General features: G+C 43.6%; 1 protein-coding gene across 2 annotated transcripts in view; it reads right to left on the bottom strand.

Moving 5' to 3' along the window:
• Positions 1-48: 48 nt before the first annotated feature.
• Positions 49-16,195, bottom strand: part of serinc5 (serine incorporator 5) — a 60,491-nt gene continuing 44,344 nt past the window's right edge. For both annotated transcript variants that reach the window (XM_064969729.1, XM_064969721.1), the window contains 7 exons: positions 11,354-11,565; positions 11,176-11,268; positions 10,855-10,981; positions 9,520-9,589; positions 7,477-7,513; positions 6,038-6,182; positions 49-2,756 (listed from right to left, as the gene is read on the bottom strand). In XM_064969729.1, coding sequence (XP_064825801.1) covers positions 2,612-2,756; positions 6,038-6,182; positions 7,477-7,513; positions 9,520-9,589; positions 10,855-10,981; positions 11,176-11,268; positions 11,354-11,565 — 829 coding nt within the window. In that variant the 3' untranslated portion in view covers positions 49-2,611. The remainder of the gene's footprint in view (positions 2,757-6,037; positions 6,183-7,476; positions 7,514-9,519; positions 9,590-10,854; positions 10,982-11,175; positions 11,269-11,353; positions 11,566-16,195) is intronic.

Genomic DNA, 16,195 nt, shown 5'->3' with positions numbered 1-16,195 from the left:
CAAGCTGAGGCTATCAATGATCACTTTACACAAACACACAAGACGAAATGAAAAGGTGTTCGTTTTATTTTTGTGTTTAGGACTAAATCAAATTGTGTACAGAGAATTAGTGCGAGCAGTGTTTGGAAACATGTACGCACGCACGCACGCACGCACGCACGCACGCACGCACACACACACACACACACACACACACACACACACACACACAAACACACACAATTTACTTCACAGAGCAAAACTCACTAACGCAAGTGTTCCTGTGCAAATAAGATGAGACAAACACACTCACACTCCTGTGCACACACCTAGTGGTCATCTTAACAATGGAGAACATAAAATGGACCACAACATGTCATGTATGGCAGCGCACAGCCCAATCAGAAGGTTTGGTTTTGATCCCTAATGAGTTAACATGAGGTTGACCAGTTGGTGTAGAGCTGAGCTGCAGTAGAGCACCACATCCTGTCTATCTGGATCCTCCACAGGAGACAGGAAAAAAAACACAACTGGTCTGAAATGACATGTGGACAGAATCTGCTAATAGCAAAAAGGAAGTGATCAGTCAACATGTTTTACACCAGGGTTCCAGTCAATTCAGCATCATTCAGTAAAGGGAAGTGAAATTCTATTTCACAATTATTGTACTTCTTTTAATGGAAGCATTCCATTGTTTAATTGAAATTCCAATAACCCTCCATGACATCACTGAATGGATAATGAATTGACCCTAACCCTGTACACATCCTATCCCTCCAGACGGGTTTAATCCCTTCATAACAACGGCTGAGGTGAAGAAACTTCAGTCACAGTGGAAACGTTATGGCATAAATATGCATCAACAAACTGCTGGCTCATAGGGTTATCTGATTATTCTATTCAGCAAAGTCCACTGATATTTATCTCATCTGAAATCTAAGGGAAAAAAAGACATACATCTTAAATATCACAATTTTCAAGTTGTTTTTCTTCAACAAATACCAATATATTAAACCAAAGTGTACATATTTCATATTAGTATCAAAAGGGTTATATACTGAAGGTTTGTAAGAATGAAAACAGAAAAGCATAATAGCTGAATAGTTTCTTGCTCCCTGTCAGGCAAGTCTTAGTCTGGGTTTGTTCAGTCAATAACATCAACAACCAGTGTTGAGTAACCACCACTACACACTGAGTAACCACCACTACACACTAAGGTCCCGGTTCATGGCCCATATCCCCTTCCCCTTCTATTTTCACACACCCGAAAGGAGCTCTGTAGGTAACCCTTCATCAGCAACAGAGAGCACACCAAGCACGTTTCTAAGGCAGAGGAGTTGGAGGATTGCAGCAGTTATAGAGGGAGAAGATACTCGGGTGAAAAACTTGAGCATGTCTGTTCCTTGTTTCTGAGATCTACCTTTGGCAAACATTTTAAATCAAACTGTTGATTTTCCCCTCCATGATTGCAGCTCCCTTCAACAGTAGTGACTCTCTGGTCCCACAGTCCTCTACCTGCCAGCCGGCGCTCTGCTAGTCAGAGAGGCTTATTTGGAAAACACAACTGTACAATAAATGTGTGTGTACAAACGACTGGCATTTAAAGTTCTGGCTCAAAAGGAGCGTTGATATAATCGATCCTATTTACTCCTAACTAACACGTTTCACATGACTGCATGACCTAAAGACAGGCAAATCAAATCAAAACAGCTTGTTTAATTGCATAGAAAAGTATTCTACAAAAGGGTTCAATAACAAGCAAGCTGGGCCTCTCGAGTGGTGCAGTGGTCTAAGGCACTGCATCGCAGTGCTAGCTGTGCCACAAGAGATTCTGGGTTCAAGTCCAGGCTCTGTCGCAGCCGGCCGCGACTGGGAGACCCATGGGGCGGCGCACAATTGGTCCAGCGTCGTCCGGGTTAGGGGAGGGTTTGGTCGGTAGAGATATCCTTGTCCCATCGCTTACAAGCGACTCCCTGTGGCGGGCCGGGCGCAGTGCGTATGGTGTTTCCTCCGACACATCAGTGAGGCTGGCTTCTGGGATAAGTGGGCATTGTGTCAAGAAGCAGCTTGGTTCGACCTTCACCTCTCCCGAGTCCGTACGGGAGTTGCAGCGATGAGACAAGACTAACTACCAATTAGATACCACGAAATTGGGGAGAAAAAGGGGTAAACAAAATCAAGGAAATAACAAGCAAGCTGATGTATGAGCCTGAGAAATGAAACTTCTCTTCATGGGAATAAAAGAACAACAGAGACAAGTATGGGAATCACACATAAGCAAACATGTAAACAGGGTTGAAATGATATTGGTGCTGGACACTCCCATAACAGAATCTGGGCACTTCTTGGACCATGGGGAGCCACATACATTATTGTATGAACATTGGTCCAGCCCATTGTTTTAGGCAACCCCCAAGAGTCAAGCTATGAGTCCAACCTGAATGTAACCCCATACATCAATAATAGTAAAAATGAAAGACATCAACTGCCTTCCCGGCAACAATAGCTTAAAGTATTCATAACTGGTCAAAAATTCAATATAAAACATTAAAAACAAAACGCAACACAAAAAACCCATGTAGAAAGCTGAAAATAATGTTGGGCTGTGTTTCGGTGTCTGCATGTGTGTGTGTTAGGCCTCGAAGCGTTTGGGGCAGACCATGGGGGCGAGCAGGGTCCACATGTAGAGGATGAGACAGACCCAGCAGGACGCCATCTTGATCCAGAACACAGACCAACTGCCATCCAGCAGCTTCTCTATCTTATGGTTGTCATAGCTACAAGAAAAAAAACATAGCATAAGGGTAGTAAGGGTAGTAAGGGTTTCCCCAGTAACTCTACTAGTAGTAATGGTTTCCACAGTAACTCTACTAGTAGTAAGAGTTTCCACAGTAACTCTACTAGTAGTAAGGGTTTCCACAGTAACTCTACTAGTAGTAAGGGTTTCCCCAGTAACTCTACTAGTAGTAATGGTTTCCCCAGTAACTCTACTAGTAGTAAGGGTTTCCACAGTAACTCTACTAGTAGTAAGGGTTTCCACAGTAACTCTACTAGTAGTAAGAGTTTCCACAGTATCTCTACTAGTAGTAAGGGTTTCCACAGTAACTCTACTAGTAAGAAGAGTTTCCCCAGTAACTCTACTAGTAGTAAGGGTTTCCACAGTAACTCTACTAGTAGTAAGGGATCCCACAGTAACTCTACTAGTAGTAAGAGTTTCCACAGTAACTCTACTAGTAGTAAGGGTTTCCACAGTAACTCTACTAGTAGTAAGGGTTTCCACAGTAACTCTACTAGCAGTAAGAGTTTCCCTAGTAACTCTACTAGTAGTAAGGGTTTCCACAGTATCTCTACTAGTAGTAAGGGTTTCCACAGTAACTCTACTAGTAGTAAGGGTTTCCCCAGTAACTCTACTAGTAGTAAGGGTTTCCCCAGTAACTCTACTAGTAGTAAGGGTTTCCACAGTAACTCTACTAGTAGAAAGAGTTTCACCAGTAACTCTACTAGTAGTAAGGGTTTCCACAGTAACTCTACTAGTAGTAAGGGTTTCCCCAGTAACTCTACTAGTAGTAAGGGTTTCCCCAGTAACTCTACTAGTAGTAATGGTTTCCCCAGTAACTCTACTAGTAGTAATGGTTTCCCCAGTAACTCTACTAGTAGTAAGGGTTTCCACAGTAACTCTACTAGTAGTAAGGGTTTCCCCAGTAACTCTACTAGTAGTAAGGGTTTCCCCAGTAACTCTACTAGTAGTAAGGGATTCCCCAGTAACTCTACTAGTAGTAAGAGTTTCACCAGTAACTCTACTAGTAGTAAGGGTTTCCCCAGTAACTCTACTAGTAGTAAGGGTTTCCACAGTAACTCTACTAGTAGTAAGAGTTTCCACAGTAACTCTACTAGTAGTAAGGGTTTCCCCAGTAACTCTACTAGTAGTAAGGGTTTCCACAGTAACTCTACTAGTAGTAAGGGTTTCCCCAGTAACTCTACTAGTAGTAAGGGTTTACCACAGTAACTCTACTAGTAGTAAGGGTTTCTCTACAGTAACTCTACTAGTAGTAAGGGTTTCCTCTACAGTAACTCTACTAGTAGTAAGGGTTTCCACAGTAACTCTACTAGTAGTAAGGGTTTCCACAGTAACTCTACTAGTAGTAAGGGTTTCCACAGTAACTCTACTAGTAGTAAGGGTTTCCACAGTAACTCTACTAGTAGTAAGGGTTTCCACAGTAACTCTACTAGTAGTAAGGGTTTCCACAGTAACTCTACTAGTAGTAAGGGTTTCCACAGTAACTCTACTAGTAGTAAGGGTTTCCACAGTAACTCTACTAGTAGTAAGGGTTTCCACAGTAACTCTACTAGTAGTAAGGGTTTCCACAGTAACTCTACTAGTAGTAAGGGTTTCCACAGTAACTCTACTAGTAGTAAGGGTTTCCACAGTAACTCTACTAGTAGTAAGGGTTTCCCACAGTAACTCTACTAGTAGTAAGGGTTTCCACAGTAACTCTACTAGTAGTAAGGGTTTCCCCAGTAACTCTACTAGTAGTAAGGGTTTCCACAGTAACTCTACTAGTAGTAAGGGTTTCCACAGTAACTCTACTAGTAGTAAGGGTTTCCACAGTAACTCTACTAGTAGTAAGGGTTTCCACAGTAACTCTACTAGTAGTAAGGGTTTCCACAGTAACTCTACTAGTAGTAAGGGTTTCCACAGTAACTCTACTAGTAGTAAGGGTTTCCCCAGTAACTCTACTAGTAGTAAGGGTTTCCACAGTAACTCTACTAGTAGTAAGGGTTTCCACAGTAACTGCGCTAGTAGTAAGGGTTTCCACAGTAACTCTACTAGTAGTAAGGGTTTCCACAGTAACTCTACTAGTAGTAAGGGTTTCCCCAGTAACTCTACTAGTAGTAAGAGTTTCCCCAGTAACTCTACTAGTAGTAAGGGTTTCCACAGTAACTCTACTAGTAGTAAGAGTTTCCCCAGTAACTCTACTAGTAGTAATGGTTTCCCCAGTAACTCTACTAGTAGTAAGGGTTTCCACAGTAACTCTACTAGTAGTAATGGTTTCCACAGTAACTCTACTAGTAGTAAGAGTTTCCCCAGTAACTCTACTAGTAGTAAGAGTTTCTACAGTAACTCTACTAGTAGTAATGGTTTCCCCAGTAACTCTACTAGTAGTAAGGGTTTCCACAGTAACTCTACTAGTAGTAAGAGTTTCCCCAGTAACTCTACTAGTAGTAAGAGTTTCCCCAGTAACTCTACTAGTAGTAAGAGTTTCCCCAGTAACTCTACTAGTAGTAAGGGTTTCCACAGTAACTCTACTAGTAGTAAGAGTTTCCCCAGTAACTCTACTAGTAGTAATGGTTTCCCCAGTAACTCTACTAGTAGTAAGGGTTTCCCCAGTAACTCTACTAGTAGTAAGAGTTTCCCCAGTAACTCTACTAGTAGTAAGAGTTTCCCCAGTAACTCTACTAGTAGTAAGGGTTTCCACAGTAACTGCGATGGTAGTAAGGGTTTCCACAGTAACTCTACTAGTAGTAAGGGTTTCCACAGTAACTCTACTAGTAGTAAGAGTTTCCCAGTAACTCTACTAGTAGTAAGAGTTTCCCCAGTAACTCTACTAGTTTAGTAAGTAGGTTTCCCCAGTAACTCTACTAGTAGTTTCCCCAGTAACTCTAGTAAGTAAGGTTTCCACAGTAACTCTACTAGTAGTAAGGGTTTCCCCAGTAACTCTACTAGTAGTAAGAGTTTCCCAGTAACTCTACTAGTAGTAAGAGTTTCCCCAGTAACTCTACTAGTAGTAAGAGTTTCCCCAGTAACTCTACTAGTAGTAAGGGTTTCCACAGTAACTCTACTAGTAGTAAGAGTTTCCCCAGTAACTCTACTAGTAGTAATGGTTTCCCCAGTAACTCTACTAGTAGTAAGGGTTTCCCCAGTAACTCTACTAGTAGTAAGAGTTTCCCCAGTAACTCTACTAGTAGTAAGAGTTTCCCCAGTAACTCTACTAGTAGTAAGGGTTTCCACAGTAACTGCGCTAGTAGTAAGGGTTTCCACAGTAACTCTGCTACTTACTGGAACCAGTTTGTGACAGTCATCATGACGTAGAGTGAACCCAGGAAGAAGACAAAGTGGAAGTAGGTGTAGCTGTAGATGGTTCCCTGTCTCTCATCATATAAAACATTTTGTCCTCCTCCAGTCTGCTCCTCATCATAGTCATCTGGACAACACAACCACAACAACACAGCAACGTTATTACGACCTTACATCATAGTCACAACCACAACATCACAGCAATGTTATTATGACCTTACATCATAGTCACAACCACAACATCACAGCAACGTTATTACGACCTTACATCATAGTCACAACACAACACAATCACAACCACCCCACCCCTGGTCTCGGTCTCCAGTATCTATGCGGCAATAGTATATATGCCAGGGGGCTAGGGTCAGTCTGTCCTATCTGGTGTAATTCTCCTGTTTAATCTGGTGTCCTGGGTGACCTTAGGTATGCTCCCTCTAATTCTCCCATCCCTCTCTCTTTCTCTCTCTCCCCTCCTGGAGTACCTGAGCCCTAGGACCATGCCTCAGGACTACCTGGCCTGACAACTCCTGGCTGACTGTCCCCAGTCCACCTGGTCGTGCTGCTGATTCAATTTCTGCTGTTCTGCATGTGGCTATGGAACCCTGACCCGTTCACCGGTCGTGCTACCTTGTCCCGGACCTGCTGTTTTGACCTTCTCTCTCCCTCTCTCTATACCGCACCTGCTGTCTCGACTTCTAAATGCTCGGCTATGAAAAGCCAACTGACATTTACTCCTGAGGTACTGACCTGTTGCACCCTCTATAACCACTGTGATTATTATTTGACCCTGTTGGTCATCTAGGAACGTTTGAACATCTTGAAGAACGATCTGGCCTTAATGACAATGTACTCTTATCATCTTCTTTGCAGGACAGGAAACTCTCTGAAAATTACTATGTCTACTGAGAAGGGCTTCATTTTTTTTTTAAATACAATGTATTGTTCTTAACTGTACACTTGTTACCCCCCCCCCCCCCCCCCCCCAAAAAAAAAATCTGTATAATACATTCATAAATGAAGTGACATGCTCTGCGCTGTTATTTCCCTGGCTGCAGTGCTGCTTTACCCCACCAGGGGGCAGCTGCAGCCTTCCCTCAGTTCTACTACTACTACTATGTGACGAGTCTATCTCTATGGTTCCCTGTCTCTCATCATATAAAACATTTTGTCCTCCTCAAATTCTGGGTTTCAACCACCAGTCATAGTGTCCTCCTGGTAACACTGACATCATTTCTGTTTACTGACCAATGCTGTTCCTGCATCTTTACTGTTACTATGTGTATGAGAGAATATACAAGAACACTGCCTGTTTCTGGTGGTGTTACAGTAGTACAGTAGTATACTGAGGGCGATGGTATTTTATACAGAAAGCAGTGAGAGAAGGAGAAAGAGAGGGAGAGAACGAATATGTTTGTGATTACCTGTGTCATCTCCAAAGCAGAAACAGCAGCGCGCTCTCTGCCGGAGAGAGGTGAGTTAGTACTTGTACAGGAATGTATCAACTAATCAACTGTACATAGCCCTTACACTAAACGCACACATGCACACCAGAGCATGTGAGCCGAGCTGGAGCGGAGCGAGGAGTGTGCCCAATTCAACTGGAGCCCAGAGTGAGTTTCCCAAAGGCTGGAGGGTCGGCCTTTTCGCCCGCTCCAGTAGCACTCACTTCACTTCACGAGCTCAGGGCATTCCTGGCCCAGCATGCATTTCTAGTCCACTTGTGTGCTGCTAAAGCCCCTTTCTTTAGCTACTGTCATGGAGTTCACTAAATATTTTCATAAAGAAACTGCTAAAACACACAGATATGTTCGATCAGCTTCAAGTACAGGCTCTAGCTGGGCCTCTCAAGGGCATTCAGAGACTTGTCACGAGGCCACTCCTGCGTTGTCTTGGCTGTGTGCTTAGGGTGGTTGTCCTGTTGGAAGGTTAACCTTCACGCAAGTCTGAGGTCCTGAGTGCTCTTTTCATCAAGGATCTCTCTCTACTTTGCTCCATTCATCTTTCCCTCGATCCTGACTAGTCTCCAAGTCCCTGCCGCTGAAAAACTTCCCCACAGCATGATGCTGCCACCATCCTGCTTCACCGTAGGGATGGTGCAAGATTTCCTCCAGGTGTGACACTTGGCATTCAGGCCAAAGAGTTTAATCTTGGTTTCATCAGACCAGAGAATCTTGTTTCTCATGGTCTGAGAGTCTTTAGGTGCCTTTTGGCAAACTCCAAGCGGGCTGTCATGTGCTTTTATTGAGGAGTGGCTTCCGTCTCTGGCCACTCTACCATAAAGGCCTGATTGGTGGAGTGCTGCAGAGATGGTTGACCTTCTGGAATGTTCTCCCATCTCCACATAGGAACTCTAGAGCTCTGTCAGAGTGACCATTGGGTTCTTGGTAACCTCCCTGACCAAGGCCCTTCTCCCTCAATTGCTCAGTTTGGCCAGGCAGCCAGCTCTCGGAAGAGTCTTCTTCCATTTAAGAATGATGGAGGCCACTGTGTTCTTGGGGACCTTCAATGCTGCAGAAATCTTTTGGTACCCTTCCCCAGATCTGTGCCTCGACACAATTCTGTCTCGGGGCTCTACGGACAATTCCTTTGACGCCATGGCTTGGTTTTTGCTCTGACATGCAATGTCAACTGTGGGACCTTATATAGACAGGTGTGTGCCTTTCCAAATCATGTCCAATCAATTTAATTTACCACAGTTGGACTCTAATCAAGATGTAGAAACATCTCAAGGATGATCAATGGAAACAGAATGCACCTGAGCCCAATTTCAAGTTTCACAGCAAAGAGTCTGAATACTTATGTAAATAAGGTCTTTCTGGTTTTATTTTTTATACATTTGAAAATATTTATAAAAACCTGTTTTTGCTTTGTCATTATGGGTTACTGTGTGTAGATTGATGAGGAACATTTTTTATTTAATCCATTTTAAATTAAGTCTGTAAAGTAATAATAATAATAATAATAATATATAATAATAATATTAATATTATTATTATTATTATAAAGTAACAAAACTTTGGAAAACGTTAAGGGGTCTGAATACTTTCCAAAAGCACTGTATATGCTAAGACATGTAGCCTATTTGAAATGATGAGCACTTCTGACAGTCACAATTTGTTGTTTATTAAATTATTTTTAATTCAAATCATATGGTTTGGTTTCCATAGGCTACTTCAAAACCAAATGGTAGGTCCAGGTAGTCACAAAAATAGATGGTGTTGGTTAAATGGGGATTTTAGTGAATTTGAATTTGGAGCAGCAGTTTTTTTTCCTGTGAGTGAGGAGCGGGATTTCCGACCGCTCAACTCTGCCCACATACTCTGGTGCAGACACACACTGAGCTGTTGAAAGGATGTGTGTGATTGGCTGAACCACAAATAACTGGAAAAATGTATTCTGACAGATCTGTACTGTTTGTGTGTGTGTGTGTGTGTGTGTGTGTTTGTGTTCGTGGATGGTCTTACTTCAGTCTCAGGCACGCTGTTCCTAATCACACGCATCGCTGCGGAGCTCCGTCTGGTGGTGGACGTCAAACTACACACACACACACACACACACACACACACACACACACACACACACACACACACACACACACACACACACACCGATTACAAATCTGTCAGAAGACATTTTCTAGGCTTGGGTTTTGTAATACCGTCAATACCGTTGAAACAATTTCTTTGAAGTGTTGAATTCCATTTGAATTCTACCTTTAAAGTAAATACCTGCAGTCAACTTTTGTAAACTTTATAAAAAAATAACATTGTGTTTTCCATATCACCTGTCACATTATTATGAAGCTTACAGTAGTCCCCAGTCACATGTCACGTGGTGTTTGTTTACAAGCACACAACAACGAGAGACCGGAGCCTTGTGAGTCACTCACTGTTGTGCAACATGTGTCAGGTGATCTAATTACAGTATGGATTTCACAACTAAATTGCCAGCTACACTCGCATTAACATCTGCTAACCATGTGTATGTGACAAATAAATTTGATTTGATTTGATTTGATATCTCATAACTATTAAGTTAACTGTCTAAAATGTGCTAAATGCTCTGCAGTTGTTTATTGGTTTGCAAATTTAGTAGCTTGTTAGCTATCTAGCTAAGTGGTTAGCTTCTTCCAAATTCAAGCTTGGTAACAGCAGAGAATCCCCTCTTGGATCAAGAGCCTTGCTGGCTAATATTTGTTTTGTGTGTGCAGCAAACCGTGAGTAGCATTTTTGAGTGACTTGTATAGGTTAGAAACTGTACAATATGTTTGCAATCCACTCGTTATCATTGCATTTACTTAGCATTCTCTATGGGATTTTATATGTACTTGTTAGCATCGCTAACTTTAGGATTACAGAGTATCAGTGGGGTTTGAAAGCAGCGCCCCTTGTGTTCACTGCTGGTATTACAGAATATCCCAGGCATGGCACAATGTCGGTATGAAGGCATGACAATCTGGATACCGCCCACGCCCACATTTTCCCATACATTTCTGGTTGAGAATAGCTGAAGTCTTTCACAGAGATGAACACAGAATAAGCTGTATGTCTGAGCTTAATGTGAAACACATGTGGACACCCTCACTACAAATCCAGGCTATCACACACACCCTCTCAACAGATTCAGCCAATCACACGAACCCTCTCAACAGCCCCGGCCAATCAGAAACAATCTCACTTTTCCTCCAGTCAATAACAAATTACCTCACTGCAAAAAGTCTAAAAACACAGCCCCCTCTCCTCTCTGCACAGATGTAAAACCAGGGGATAGGTGAAAGCAACACGGGGTGTGTGTCTTACCAGGAGTAGAGCACACAGCCGAACAGGATGACAGTTCCCACTCCTGTTACGATCCTCTTGTCGCTCTCTGAACCAGAGTTGAAAGGGAACACACACACTGTCGTATTCACCCCATTAACCTCCAACACTATACAGAGAAAGAGAGAGAAAGAAGAGTAATAAGAGGATGATGTTAATACTGTAAGAGGCACATTGGGCCAAAAAGAGCATAGCATTCATGGAGGCATTTAAAGTGTAAATTAACAAAATGCAAACACATGAAACCTGTTAATAGGCAATGAAACACTAGAACGCTATGGGCTGAGCCTCCGGTATACTTACCCTCTTTGGGCTTGCTGGAGAAGGCTGAGAAGGTGAGGTACATGACGTACACACTGATCACTCCTGGCTGGAGCAGGCCAGACTTAGGCTGGACTGGAGGAGAACAGATGGACTGTTACCGTATGTGTGTGTCCCTGTTTGTGTGTGTGTGTGTGTGTGTGTGTGTGTGTGTACTCACGTCTCTGTATGAAGGGAGATATAGCCAGCATAGTGACTATGAAACAGAGGCTGCCGTTGACCCCCAGGAACACCTTGTTGAGCAGACAGGCCTGAGAGTGTGTGTAAAACAGAGCCATGAACACCACAGCTCCTACGGCGACACTGAACAACACCAAGGTGGCCAGAGCCAGAGCCCCATACCACAGACGGTTGTCCTTCACACCTGAACTCCTAAAGAGGGGGGACGAATAGGAGGAAGAGAGAGGAGGGAAGGATAGGAGGAAGAGAGAGGAGGGAAGGATGGGAGGAAGAGAGAGGAGGGAAGGATGGGAGGAAGAGAGGGGGAGGGAAGGATGGGAGGAAGAGAGAGGAGGGAAGGATGGGAGGAAGAGAGGGGGAGGGAAGGATGGGAGGAAGGAGGAGAGGGAAGGATGGGAGGAAGAAGGGGGAGGGGGATGGGAGGAACAGGAGGGAGGGGAGGGGAAGGATGGGAGGAAGAGATGGGAGGGGGAGGTAGGGTAAGAAAAAGAGAGGAAGGGAGAGGGGGAGGTAGGGTAAGGAAAAGAGAGGAAGAGAGAGGGGGAGGTATGTTAAGGAAATGAGAGGAAGAGAGAGGGGGAGGTAGGGTAAGGAAAATAGAGGAAGAGAGAGGGGGAGGTATGGTAAGGAAATGAGAGGAAGAGAGAGGGGGAGGTAGGGTAAGGAAAAGAGAGGGGGAGGTAGGTTAAGGAAAATAGAGGAAGAGAGAGGGGAGGTAGGGTAAGGAAATGAGAGGAAGAGAGGGGGAGGTAGGGTAAGGAAATGAGAGGAAGAGAGAGGGGGAGGTAGGGTAAGGAAAAGAGAGGGGGAGGTAGGTTAAGGAAAATAGAGGAAGAGAGGGGAGGTAGGGTAAGGAAATGAGAGGAAGAGAGAGGGGGAGGTAGGGTAAGGAAATGAGAGGAGAGAGAGGGGGAGGTAGGGTAAGGAAAATAGAGGAAGAGAGAGGGGGAGGTATGGTAAGGAAATGAGAGGAAGAGAGAGGGGGAGGTAGGGTAAGGAAAATAGAGGAAGAGAGAGGGGGAGGTATGGTAAGGAAATGAGAGGAAGAGAGAGGGGGAGGTAGGGTAAGGAAAAGAGAGGGGGAGGTAGGGTAAGGAAAAGAGAGGGGGAGGTAGGGTAAGGAAAAGAGAGGGGGAGGTAGGTTAAGGAAAATAGAGGAAGAGAGAGGGGAGGTAGGGTAAGGAAATGAGAGGAAGAGAGAGGGGGAGGTAGGGTAAGGAAATGAGAGGAAGAGAGAGGGGGAGGTAGGGTAAGGAAATGAGAGGAAGAGAGAGGGGGAGGTAGGGTAAGGAAAAGAGAGGGGGAGGTAGGTTAAGGAAAATATAGGAAGAGAGAGGGGGAGGTAGGGTAAGGAAGAGAGAGAGGAGATTGCTATATTTTATTCCTGAGGATACTAAAAGACAGGTTTAGGGTTGCTGGCAGATTTTCCACATTCGTAGTACTTTTACTCAGGCAAGCCAACCAGAGCGACCCTCCACCCAGGCACACACACAAAAATACATTCCCAGTTAGTGAAAATACAAAAACAACCTTTAAAATGGTCCCGTTTCATGCTAATTGCTAGTGTGTGTGTGTGTGTGTGTCTCAGAGGGGGAGAGGAAACTGTGAGCATACCCTCCTCTGCCATGTGCATCCCATCTGAAAACTGGACACTGACCAACCCCTCCCTTGTCCCGTATACCACAAGACTCTCTCTCTCCTCTCTCTCTCTCCCTCTCTCTCCCTCTGTTCCTCTCTCTATCCCTCTGTTTCTCTCTCCCTTTGTTTCTCTCAATTCAATTTCAATTTATTGCCATGGGAAATAAATGTTTACATATGCCAAAGCAAGTGAAATAGATCATTAACAAAAGGGAAATAAACAATAAAAAGTGAACAGTAAACAAAAGTTCCAAAAGAATAAAGACATTTCAAATGTCATATTATATCCATATACTGTAAAGTGTTGTAACGATGTGCAAATAGTTAAAGCACAAAAGGAGAAATAAATAAACACAAATATCGGTTGTATTTACAATGGTGTTTGTTCTTCACTGGTTGTCCTTTTTATGTGGCAACAGGTCACAAATCTTGCTGCTGTGTTTGCACACAAATTGGATTTGTTTTCGAAATCTTTGTGGGTCTGCGCAATCTGAGGGAAATATGTGTCTCTAATATGGTCATACATTTGGCAGGAGGTTAGGAAGTGCAGCTCAGTTTCCATCTCATTTTGTGGGCAGTGAGCATATAGCCCGTCTGCTCTTGAGAATCAGGTCTGCCTTTGGAGGCCTTTCTCAATAGCAAGGCTATGCTCACTGAGTCTGTACGTAATCAAATATTTTGGGTCAGTCACAGTGGTCAGGTACTCTGCCACTGTGTACTCTCTGTTTAGGGCCAAATAACATTCTAGTTTGCTCAGTTCTTTTGTAAATTCTTTCCAATCTGTCAAGTAATTATCTTTTTGCTTTCTTATGATTTGGTTGGGTCTAGTGTTGCTGCCCTGAGGCTCTGTGGGGTCTGTTTGTGTTTGTGAACAGAGCCCCAGGACCAGCTTGCTTAGGGGTCTCTTCTCCAGGTTCATTTCTCTGTAGAACCTTTTAGGTGGTTGTAGAATTTAATTGTCCTGGATTTGGATAATTAGCGGGAATTGGCCTAAATCTGCTCTGCATGCATTACTTGGTGTTTTACGTTGTTAACGGAGGATATTTTTGCAGAATTCTGCATGCAGAATCTCAATTTGGTGTTGTCCCATGTTGTGAATTATTGATTGGTGAGCGGACCCCAGACTTCACAACCATAAAGGGAAATGGGTTCTACAACTGATTAAAGTATTTTTTGCCAGATCCTAATTGGTATGTCAAATTATATTTTCCTTTTGATTGTATAGAAGGCCCTTCTTGCCTTGTCTCGCAGATTGTTCACAGCTTTGTGGAAGTTACCTGTGGTGCTGATGTTTAGGCCGAGGTATGGACCTTTTTTGTAACACCATTATTTTTGTCTGACTGAGATTTACTGTCAAGGCCCAGGTCTGATAGAATCTGTGCAGAAGATCTAGGTGTTGCTGCAGGCCCTCCTTGGTCAGGGACAGTAGCACCAAATCATTGGCAAACCGTAGACATTTGGCTTCAGATTCTAATAGGGTGAGGCCAGTTGCTGCAGCCTGTTCTAGTTGAAGAGGGTGGGGCTTAAGCTGCATCCCTGTCTCACCCCCCGGCCCTGTGGAAAGAAATGTTTGTGGTTTTTGCAAATGTGTACATGGATTTTCTAATATTGTATGTTTTCCCTCAATACCATTTTCCATCAACTTGTATAGCAGACCCGCATGCCAAATTGAGTTGCTTTTAAAAAATCAACAAAGCATGAGAAGATTTGCCTTTGTTTTGGTTTGTTTCTCAATTAGGATGTGCAGGGTGAATACGTGGTCCGTCGTATGGTAATTTTGTAAAAGGCCAATTTGACATTTGCTCAATACATAGTTTTCTTCTTTTTTTTACCCCCTTTTTCTCCCCAATTTCATGGTATCCAATTGTTGTAGTAGCTACTATCTTGTCTCATCGCTACAACTCCCGTACAGGCTCGGGAGAGACGAAGGTTGAAAGTCATGCGTCCTCCGATACACAACCCAACCAGCCGTACTGTGTCAGAGGATACACCGTGCACCTGGCAACCTTGGCTAGCGCGCACTGCGATGAGACAAGGACAAGGACATCCCTACCAACCAAGCCCTCCCTAATCCGGACAACGCTAGGCCAATTGTGCGTCACCCCACGGACCTCCCGGTCACGGCCGGTTACGACAGAGCCTGGGCGCGAACCCAGGGACTCTGATGGCACAGCTAGCGCTGCAGTACAGCGCCCTTAACCACTGCGCCACCCGGGAGGCCAGTATATCTTTTTCGCTGAGAAAATGTACCAGTCTTGTCAAGATCGTCGATAGGAACGGATCAAGGCGCAGCTTGAGTTGAGTTCCACATACTTTATTACACAGTGAAACTCAGAACACAATAAACATAACACAACCGTGAAAGCCGTCGTGCTCAAAACACTAACACAAACAATATCCCACAAAACAGGTGGGAACAAAGGACAACTTAAATATGATCCCCAATTAGAGACAACGATAATCAGCTGCCTCTAATTGGGAACCATACTAAAACACCAACATAGAAATATAACAACTAGAACACCCCCGAGTCACGCCCTGACCTAAAACACGATAGAGAATGCAGAGGGCTCTCTATGGTCAGGGCGTGACAAGTCTGCTGTTAATGATAATGCAGAGGATTTCCCCAAGATTGCGGTTGACGCATATCTCCTGGTAGTTAATGGGGTCAAATTTGGGGTGATCAGTCCTTGGTTCCAAATATTGGGGAAGATGCCAGAGCTGAGGATGATGTTAAAGAGTTTAAGTACAGCCAATTGGAATTTGTGGTCTGTATATTTTATAATTTCATTTAAGATACCATCAACACCACAGGCATTTTTTGGGTTGAAGTGTTTGTATTTTGTCCTGTAGTTCATTCAATGTAATTGGAGAATCCAGTGGGTTCTGGTAGTCTTGAATAGTTGTTTCTAAGATTTGTATTTGATCATGTACAGTTGAAGTCGGAAGTTAACATACAATTAGGTTGGGGTCATTAAAACTAATTTCACAACCACTCCACAAATTTCTTGTTAACAAACTATAGTTTTGGCAAGTCGGTTAGGACATCTACTTTGTGCATGACACAAATCATTTTCCCAACAATTGTTTACAGACAGATTATTTCACTTATAAATCACTGTATCACAATTCCAGTGGGTCAGAAGATAAGCTAAGCTAAGATAGGCTAAGTTGACTGTGCCTT

Source organism: Oncorhynchus masou, chromosome 1 (genome assembly GCF_036934945.1).
Source record: "Oncorhynchus masou masou isolate Uvic2021 chromosome 1, UVic_Omas_1.1, whole genome shotgun sequence".
NCBI lineage: Eukaryota > Metazoa > Chordata > Actinopteri > Salmoniformes > Salmonidae > Oncorhynchus > Oncorhynchus masou.
This window is presented reverse-complemented; position numbering and strand designations above follow the sequence as displayed.